Source organism: Falco naumanni, chromosome 4 (genome assembly GCF_017639655.2).
Source record: "Falco naumanni isolate bFalNau1 chromosome 4, bFalNau1.pat, whole genome shotgun sequence".
Classification (NCBI taxonomy): Eukaryota; Metazoa; Chordata; class Aves; order Falconiformes; family Falconidae; genus Falco; species Falco naumanni.
In genome coordinates this window covers 62,857,650-62,867,491 of record NC_054057.1, presented here as the reverse complement: position 1 = coordinate 62,867,491, position 9,842 = coordinate 62,857,650, and the positions used below count along the sequence as shown (strand labels likewise).

The following is a 9,842-nucleotide window of genomic DNA, read 5'->3' as shown; positions in this document are numbered from 1 at the left end:
GGCGGGCGGCTCCGAGCGCGCCTCCACTCCGCCGCGCCGAGCCAGCGAGCGGGCGGGCGGGCGGCAGCTCTCGCCGGGCGCCGGAGCCCACGGGAGGCGGCGGGCGCGGGCCGGAGCCGGGGCCGCGGCGGCGGGGCCCGGCGGCGGCGGCGGCGGCGGCGCGGCGAGTTGGCGGCGGCCCGAGCTCGCCGGAAAGTTGGTGCCGGCTGAGCCGGCGGCGCCCGCTCGCCATGCAGAGACCCAGCGGCCAAGGGACCGCCTTCTCCATCGACTCGCTCATCGGGACGCCGCCGCCGCGCTCCGGGCACCTGCTCTACACCGGGTACCCCATGTTCATGCCCTACCGGCCGCTGGTGCTGCCGCAGGCGCTGTCCCACGCGCCCCTGCAGTCGGGGCTGCCGCCGCTGGCGCCGCTGGCCTCCTTCGCCGGCCGCCTCACCAACACCTTCTGCGCCAGCCTGGGCCAGGCCGTGCCCTCCATGGTGGCGCTCACCACGGCCCTGCCCAGCTTCTCCGAGCCCCCCGACGGCTTCTACTCGCCGCAGGAGCTGCCCCCGCCGCGCGCCAACCCCGACGCCGGCTGCCGGAGGGGCGCCGAGGGCCTGGAGGCGGAGGAGCTGCCCCCGGGGCGCGATAAGGGGCCGCCCGAGCCACCGCTGCACTTCCCGGACCCCTTCCCCGGCCTAGCAGGTAAGAGCGGCTCGGGCCAGCCCCGCCCGGCGGAGAGCGACTTGTCTGCGGCGAGCACTGGCCCGCCTCGCCCGGGACTCCCGCAGCCTCGAGGGGCCCCGCGGCGGGCAGCGCCGCCAGCCCGGCCCCCGCCCGGACTCTCCCCCGCCGCCCCTGCGGCGGCGGCGGGCGGGCAGGCGGCACCGCGGGCCCCCCCCGAGCTCGCCAGGACAGCGGTCGCGGAGCCGGGGCCGCTGGGACCGAGGCGTGGCGGGCGGGACGGCGGGGCCGCGATGGGCCGTGGCGGCGGCACCTGCCCGCTGCTGTGCTCCCGCTCGGTCCCGTCGGGCCGAGTCGGGAGGCCCGTCACCGGCTCCCCCCCGTTCCGGGCCGGCTCCGCTCCGCTCGCAACTTTCACGGGCGGGAGACAAACTGCGCTCGGCCTGCCCGGTCCGCGGGGCGGGAGAGCCGCGAGAGCCGCCGTCCGGGCCGGCCGCCCCGGCGGGGCAAGGACCACCCGGCGGGACCGGCGGGGCTCGGAGCCGAAGCCGGCCAGGCGGCGCGGAGCTCTCCGAGGTCCTGGCACCCGGCCCGGGCAGCGAGGCGCCGCACCGGCGCAGCCGTCCCCGCCCCGCCCGCTCTAGGCTCCGGCCCCGGTCCCGTTCGGTGCAGCCGCGGTGAGGCGCGGGGCTGCTCCTTGTCCCCGTCACGATGCCGCGGAGCGCGGGGCTAGGGGCTGCCTCGGTCACCCGTAGCCCGCCCCGTGCCCCCCCGGCGCCGTTGTGCTGCGGCTTACCGGCGCCCCGAGCCCGCGCTGCGGGGGCAGGTCCCGTGCCAAGGCGGCCGCCCCCCTCCCCGCTCCCCTTCGCCTCCGTCCGCGGCCGCGGCACCGACTCTGCCCGACGGCGCGGGCGGGTGGCGGCTCCGCTGCCAGGCTGCCCCCAGGTGCTGGCCGGGACCGGTGCCGCTGCCGCGGTGGGGCCGCGGGGTCCTCTCCTTCGTGAGCTGCGGCTGCTCCCCCGAGTGTGCAGGCATCAGCCTGGGTGACTTGTTGCTCTGTATTTCTCAGCCAGCTCCAGCTCTTGCTCTCTTGCACCTCGGCTCCTGAGGCAGGGGGCTTGGGGTGTCCCTTCTGCGCCAGGACCGAGACAAACCAGGCGCTGGCTTTCTCTGACGTGGCCTGTCCTGACAGCTGCCTCCCGTGGTCACCCCTGAGATCCACCTTTGTCTCACAGGCTTTCTGGCGTGGATGCGTGCTGAGAAATCTCTGCTGCTCCTTGCAGTGCACGGCTGTTTGTTCTCCATCCTTCCTTTAGTCTCTCCTGGGTGAGCCCGGGTCTTTTCCTTGCCCTGCCTTGTTCTTCCCTCAGAGGACTGTTTCCCTCACTCAGGTACCCCTTGAACCTCATCCCTCAGCAGGACAGCTGGGGCATTTTGCCTCCCCATTGCCTTCGTGGGTTACTGGGGCTTTGGTGTTCCTTTGGTGCTCCCAGGTGCTCCTCTGTGCTGAGTCAAAAGCCCGGTGCGATCACACTTCTGTTGTGAGTCTCCCCAGGGACTGAATTGCCCCAGCCAAAACCAGCTGTCCACATGACCACATCTTGCCACACTATGGGGAAATGAACTGCACTGTGCTTCATCTCCCTCCATGGCTCCTCTATAGCTAAGCCCAACCTGGTCTCCCCTCCTGAGGGATTCAGATCAACTCTCCCACACAGTGTCCATTTCTGATATCGAGAAGTCACATCTCTAGGACTTGCCCTGTTGTGACTAGCTCATATGATGGAAGAAAATATGTCTTGCTACAGCTGTTCGTTCACTGCTGCCTATTAGCCATCTCTTAGCACTGTGCTTGCTCTGGAGCCATGAAGGATGCTTGTCCTTCTGCACAAGCATGTACCTGTGTGGATCTGATTCTGTGGGCTGCTCTACCCAGGTCCAAGAGGATTTGTCAGGCCAGATGTGCCCACCTTCTCCTTTACCTACTGTTTCTCCTGACTGTGCCAGCCAAGGCCCTTGGAGATGGATACTAGAGCTTGTTTTACCGACAATCTCAGGTGAAAGCTGGGATGGTTACTGTGGGCTGTTTCCACAATTAAGGAAGAGAAAGATGATTTGTGTCAAAAGGAGGCATCAAAAATTATCTATAATGCAGTTTGTGCTAGCATCCTATCTGTGGCCTTGGCCAAAAGCAATTGTCCAGGGAAGAGTAAGAGAGCACAACCTATGCAGTATTTTCTAAAATGACACTTCCCTAGCATCCAACCACCTGCACTTCAGGGGCTCCTGAGCCAGGTGTTGTTTCTGTATATTTCATATCCTTTGACCAATTCCTCTCCTGTGACCTTACCTAAGTCTCCTCTGGAGTCCATCAGAAAGGAGATAAACCTGGCATCAGCCACATCCTGGGGCAAGGTGTACCACAGGTCTCTTATCTGTAGAAGAACCAAGTGAAGAAGAAATGCCTCCTTTGGTCTGTTTTGCTGACATCAAGTGAATTATACCCTAAAGTGGATATTTCTGTCCCTGGGCTCCATTAGTATCTCCATCGTGCAGGTGTCTATGGAGACAAGATCAGCTGCCTGCTTGATCAAGCAAAGGAGTCAATGCTCTATTTTAGGGCCTCTTTCTGCATCTACTGTATTTCAAACTTGCTTCCAGCTGTTGTCACACTTCTTCAGACAGGCATGTAGGGAAAGTGGTGGCAAGAAGCAGCAAAGCTTGGAGTCTGGTTTGTTACTACAGCTGCAACAAAGAGTATGAACCCCCAGGATAAAGGCACTCAACACCCCCGGCTCTCATACCTCTCCTGACAGCATGTTTGTTCCTGAGCTGTAGAGGTCTCCACGGAGATCCAGGCAGTGGCCTGAGACCCTCCCTTGGGTTGATGTAGTAACTGCACACTCGGTCAGGGACAGGGTGAAGTTTCATGTTGTTCCTCATGAACATGATGAAGAGGTCTCGTGTGCTTACCAACACAGGGCTTTTTTGGATCACAACACCCATTCTTGACTGGGTTCCCTTGATCCTGCTTGACTAACTTTGTCACCTGTGATGCCCAGCTCTCCTCACCATGCTTACCACTCCCATAATCATAGAAAGGTTTGGGTTAGAAGGGACCTTTAAAGGTCATCTAGTCCAACCCCCTGCCATAAGCAGGGGCATCTTCCACTAGATCAGGTTGCTCAGAGCCTCATCCAGCCTGGCCTTCAATGCTTCCAGGGATGGGGCATCAACCACCTTTCTGGGTAACCTGTGCCAGTGTTTCACCACCCTCATTGTAAAAAATTTCTTCCTTATATCTGGTCTAAATCTGCCCTCTTTCACTTTAAAAACATCACCCCTTGTCCTGTCACTACAGGCCCTGCTAAAAAGTCTCTCTCCATCTTTCTTATAAGCCCCCTTTAAGTACTGAAGGGCCACAATAAGGTCTCCCTGGAGCCTTCTCTTCTCCAGGCTGGACAGCCCCAACTGTCTCAGCATTTCTTCACAGCAGAAGTGCTCCGGCCCTCTGATTGTTTTTGTGGCCTCCTCTGGACCCACTTGACAGGTCCGTGTCCTTCCTAAGATCAATGAACAGCTGGGACTTTGTGAAGAGCAAAGCAATGGGTCGCTCCTATTCTTCATCTACTGCCTTCTTGGTTTTTCAAAGTCACAACGCTTTGCTTCATGGCAGCTTCGCTTCCTTTTCAAAGGCCTTGAGAGTCTCAGTCTACCCTCCCACCAAAGGGGTGGGTTCCCTGCCTCCATTACTTCCTTGATAGTGACATACTAGATGACTAACAGGCCAATATACCAATTTTCTTTGTGTATTTTCTAAATACAATTTTCTAAACCTCTGGTTTAGACTCTATCATCATACAGTTCTGAGATCCTTACTGCAAACCCAGCCCTTTTGTAAGACACAAACACAAGATGCATTAGTCTGCTAGAGACTGTTTTAAATATGGGGTCTGGTTAATCAGAGTTATGCAGAAGTGGTGCCTGCTTTACCAAGTGATGTGTTGCAGGTGGTAACTCAGCTGCCTGCCAGTCTCCTGGGGCATGGTCTGGGCACACTGCCCCACCGGCACTGTGGTAGCGTGGCTGCTGGGATGCCATCCTCTGTCACCAGGGAAGGCAGGGTCAGGCAGGACCTACAAGTACTCTTGGTGAAAGCACTGGCATCCTCATAAAAGCTCTCTTACCTTGTCCTCCACTTGACAGAGATGGTACATAGAAATGAAATCTCTCTTTTTCTTCAGCAAAGTGCTTGCATGGGACTGTGCATTGGCAGCCAAAGTACTCCCTGCTGCTAATCCTTATCCCCACAAGCACTCCCTGTGCATATGGGAGATTTCTCTCCTTGCCCCCAACCCTCAAGAAGAAAGAGCAGAATAGAGAGGAAGATGTTTCTTTCCCACTGTATGAAGCAGAAGGAGCAGAGAGATTATTCTAGATCTCCGAAGCCACCCACCCACTCTCAGGAAGCCACAGACTTGCTGCAAGACCAGCAAGGGATGTGGGAGCTCCACAGCAACCAGATCCTAGGAATGTCTCCTGGGCTTAGCAGTTTCTTGCAGTAGCTGCTAGTGTGTTTGCAACCCTGCACCTTCAGGAATCTGAGGGCTGTTCTTCCTTACCCACTGAGGTGAGGTGTCCGGAGACCCAGTGGCCCAGGATGCATGTGCCTGGACACTGCTTAGAAGCTTGGAGATCTAGTGCTTCTCCTTCTGCGTGTAGGATTATATTGAGAGTGGCAGTGCTTCAGGACCACTTCCTTCCAGCGGTGATTCCTGCTGTTGGCTCAGACCTGGAGAATTTTCTGGTCTTTTCTAGTCTCAGCATGGCAGAAAAGCTGCTTCATCTGCTTGTGCATAGCTGTGGGTCCTCTCCCTCCATGACACCTGGCTATGGCTGGGAGCATCTTCTTGCTCGATCTCCTGTGAGGCCTTTGAGCCCTTCTACCAAAGATGTGACTGGCTTCCAGGCCTCTTTCCACTGTCTCCCACCACCTCCTCCCTTGCTCCATGGCTGTTTAATCATTCAGGCAGCACTCTGGGACACAAGAAGCTCACAAGAAGGAGATTCATACCCCTATACGCTGTCAACATCCTTGCAGGCAATGTAACAGGGGTGTCTGCTGTGGTTGGCCTGGGATAAGGTCCTATCTGTAGAGTGATGTTGACAGTCTCTAGCCTGCCCCTCCGCACAGACTGCTGTGGGGAGCTAAGCCTCTGGCATCAGCTGCCTAAGCACCCTGCTCCCTAGGTGAGCAACTCTGCTGCTGTGCATCCTGGGGTTAGGGAGGAAGATCTGGCAGCAGGACACCTCATGTTCATAGAGCCCTGCAGAGAGATTTGCTGGGCTGAAACTGGCTCTGGGTGCTGTTTCCAGGCCCTTCAGCTCTTCCTGGCTGGCTTCTTTCTGGGTGAACAGCATCCATTGTCTGATGATGCAGTAGGATGGGACAGAGGGAGGGCTGAGCTGTGGGGCAAGGTGCAGACTCCCCTGGATGCGGAGGTCTGGACAAGCCCTGGAAGGGTTGTGGTGTGCTGTGCTGGAATGAGGCAATGATGCTGCCGTGGCTGGGTTGTGGGATGGCAATGGTGGCAGCTGCTGTGGTGGCTCATGACCCATGGTACCTACAGCTGTGCCAGGTTTGTGAGTGCTGCCCCACAGAGCCAACTGGGTTGCAGGCAGTGTGGAGTGGACTGCACGGGGGTCTGGGCCAGGCCTGCAGTGGGGCCGGGTCTGCAGCTGGTGCCAGGGAAGCTGCTTCTCCCACGGGAGGCAGCACGGGTGGCCCCGGGGCTGTGGGGATGTGGCAGCGGTGGGACTGCAGCTTCCTGCCAAGTGCCCTGCTGCTGCAGAGAGGCTGCCGGGGGGAGCGAGGGAGCCCTCCCAAGGCATGGGGTGGTGAGGCTGCGGCTCCGGGGCTCTGCGGGTGCAGGGGGTCCTCGGGCAGGGTGGGGGGGTGGCAGGTCGCGCCGGCGGCCACTGATGCTGTGTGCCCCGCAGACGGGAAGGCGTACAGCTCGGACGAGGAGAAGCTGGAGGTGAAGTCAGCAGCGACGCCGTGCAGTGAGCGGGAGGAGGAGAGCTCGGCGGGCGACAGCGAGGAGGAGCCCTTCCTGGACGGGGCGGCTGCTGCCGCACTGGGCACCAAGGGCAAGGGCAAGGGCGGCCCTGCAGCCGAGCAGGCCCCGCCAGGCTCTGGGGCCGGCAAGAGCCGCCGGCGACGCACGGCCTTCACCAGTGAGCAGCTGCTGGAGCTGGAGAAGGAGTTCCACTGCAAGAAGTACCTGAGCCTGACGGAGCGCTCGCAGATCGCGCACGCCCTGAAGCTGAGCGAGGTGCAGGTGAAGATCTGGTTCCAGAACCGCCGCGCCAAGTGGAAACGCATCAAGGCGGGGAACGTGAGCAACCGCTCAGGCGAGCCTGTCCGCAACCCCAAGATCGTGGTGCCCATCCCGGTGCACGTCAACCGCTTCGCCGTGCGCAGCCAGCACCAGCAGATCGAGCAGGGTGCCCGGCCCTGAGCGCCGTCGGGGCTCTCGGACCCTGGGGCGGGCGGGCCGCCGGCAGCGGAGGGGGCCGGCGCGGCGGGGGCGCGGCCCGGGCACCCTCTCGCACTCCTCTGTACATGTCCCTTATTTATTCCGTGTAAACTCTGTACATACGGCAGCGTGTCCGTCTGTCCGTGCCGCGGGGAACGCGGGCCGCCTGGCCCCCGCGGGTGCCGTCCGGGGCTGGGGCCCGGGGGCCGGGGCGGGGCCGCTCTGCCCGCGGGCGCCCGCCCATGTATAGCTGTGATTTCAATAAATTATTTTCTATGGAGCGAGGCGACGTTCTTTCGCGGCTCTGCCCGCCCAGCCGCGCTGCAGGGACGGGCGGCTGGGGCCAGCAGCGCCCACGGTCCCCGGCCCGGCCCGGCGGGGGGAGGGGCAGGGGCGGTGGCCGGGGCCGGCGGGAGGGGCCGGGGCGGGGCTGTGCCGGGAGCGGCCGTGGCCTTGTAGGCTCGGTCGGACTCGCCCCGGTGCCGGTGCTGAGACACGGCAGCGGTCAGAGAAGGGGAAGGCTTGGGAAGCGCCCAGGAGCACCGCGGGCCGGGCCCGGAGCCGTCCGTCGCTGCCTCCTGCCTCCCCCGAGTCCAGCAGCGCTGCCAGGGGTGGGAGGGACGTGTGCGCTGCCCCCGCAGCCCCGACACGGCTGCGTCCCCTGCCCAGCCCCGGGACAGCCTGCATCCCTGGTGCCCCAGGCCCTGGGGCAGGAGCGACCCCCTCCCCCAGGATCTGCTCGGCACGATGGCAGCTTCCCACCATCCCTGAAGGCCTGCCCAGCCCGTGGGCCTCGGGCTAGGGCCAGGCCTTTGCTGGCCATGAGCTGAGGAGAGGTCCGTGCCCGCAGCCCCCTGGGTCCCCGCCTGACAGAGGCAGGCTGCCTGCCTGCTGTCCCCAGGGCCACCCTGTACCAGCTCAGGCCCACATACCAGTGACACCTCTGAGGGCCTGTGATGCGATGGCGATGCGATGCCCTCTGGCACTTCAGGGCTGTGCTGCCTGCTGGGAGAGCCCTGCCTCAACACCCTTCCTCCTCACTCAGCCTGCAGGAGCGCAGCCCAGTCCACAGGGAACGAACGGAGAAGCCTCCTACAGCTCCAGTGCCTTATTGCCACTGCACCCTTCGGCAGTGGTGGCTGCCAGGGCTGCCTGCCCTGCAGCTGGGCTGAGCAGAAAGTAAGGGTCTTGCCTTTCCTTGGAAACCTCAGCCTATCGCACCAGGACCAGCTGCTGCTTCTCTTACCAAGCTGCTGAGGCTCTGCAGCAGTGAGCAGGACCAGGGTGGGCCAGGCACTACTGGCCCTGGCACTGCATCATCTCCTTCTCCCAGCCTGCAGCCGCTGCTATGCCTCACTGCGCTGGTGCAGGAGAAGGGTTTCAGACTTCTTGAGCAGGGCTCCCACATCTAGGCCAACCTGAGCAGAATAGTCTGCTCTTGAGAACTATTGCATGAGATGCTGCTTCTGAGGCCAGGGTGTATCTCAGATGACTGAGCTCAACCCCAGAACTTGATGAATATCCAGTTTTGCACAGGGCACAGCTGCATGCACAGTCTTGAGCTGACAGTGCACAGGGCCAAGTGATTCCATCGCTAACTGGGTGTCCAGCCATGACAGCCTCTGTTGCTGGTTTGATGAACATCAGCCAGCCCACCCCATCGGGCGAGGGAGCTTGTGCAGCTGTGCTGTACTGGCAACACCCATTGTAATGCCACCAGAGGTTCCTGGGCAGGTAGAAGGTGTTCTTCAACGGTGTGGGACATGGTGCTGTTGGGATGCCAGTTACTCCAAGGTTTGATGTGGATTTTGGGTCACACAGGGTCCAGTTAGCCGTTGTCACCCTTCCCTGGGAGACACGGCTTATAAGGCAATATTCCTGCCAGTCAGCACTGATTTCACCTTTCTGGGTGCCCTCTCTGATGCCACAGCAAGAGCTGGCCTGTCTCCATGCTGCTGGGGGTGGGGTGGGGAGGTGTGTGCTCACTCCCATGGCCCCTCCCTCTGTGGGAGGTACATTCTGTTAATCTAGAGTGTGGACCCTGCACTCAGCCTTCGCAGCTGAGTCCTCCTGCAGAGCCCTGCAGCCTCGGAGCACTGCTGGGTGGCTCTTCCCACCCCTGGCTGCAAGGGGACAGCCACAGCTCAGAGTAGAGCAGCTGTTAGAACAAAGCTGTCCTAGGTGGGGGCTTCTTTCCACAGAGATGTTTGTTGCAGGTCCCAAGACAGTTCTGTGGGATCCTTTCATGACCTGGATTTCTGAGCACTGGCTGGGGCGGCAGAGCACAGCTGGCTCCCTGCAGCCACAACAGGCCAGCTTCTGCCTCCATTCCCTGCACCACCGACCTGGAAAGGAGACAGTGACCTCAGGAAGTGCCTGGCCCTGTGTTGCTCAGGGCATCCCCTGCATGGGCATGGCCTGCTCAGGTAGCAACATCTGCTGGCATTCACTCCAGATCAGAGGAGGTAACTGTCCTCTAGCAGCTGACCATGACTGCCCTGGCTGCAGGGGCACTGGCAGGTCCCTTCAACACACAGGAGCTGCCTGTACCCGAGAGCCACAGCTTAGGTGTTCCCTGCTTCTCCCTCCCTGGGTCTGAGCTGGTCTGAGGCAGAGACTGTTACCTGTGCTACC

At 61.2% G+C, this 9,842-nt stretch overlaps 1 protein-coding gene across 1 annotated transcript; it reads left to right on the top strand.

Annotated features, from left to right (window-relative positions):
• The first annotated feature begins 230 nt into the window (after positions 1-230).
• On the top strand, positions 231-7,190 carry GBX1 (gastrulation brain homeobox 1). Its single transcript, XM_040592961.1, has 2 exons — positions 231-690; positions 6,670-7,190. Exons 1-2 carry the CDS (start codon positions 231-233, stop codon positions 7,188-7,190), a joined length of 981 nt encoding a protein of 326 aa, XP_040448895.1.
• The last annotated feature ends 2,652 nt before the right edge of the window (positions 7,191-9,842 follow it).

Excerpts from the sequence above, each read along its gene's own strand:
- GBX1 (XM_040592961.1), top strand. The coding sequence starts at position 231 with ATGCAGAGACCCAGCGGCCAAGGGACCGCCTTCTCCATCGACTCGCTC. Across the intron at positions 691-6,669 it reads CCCCTTCCCCGGCCTAGCAG|ACGGGAAGGCGTACAGCTCG; the intron begins GTAAGAGCGGCT and ends TGTGCCCCGCAG.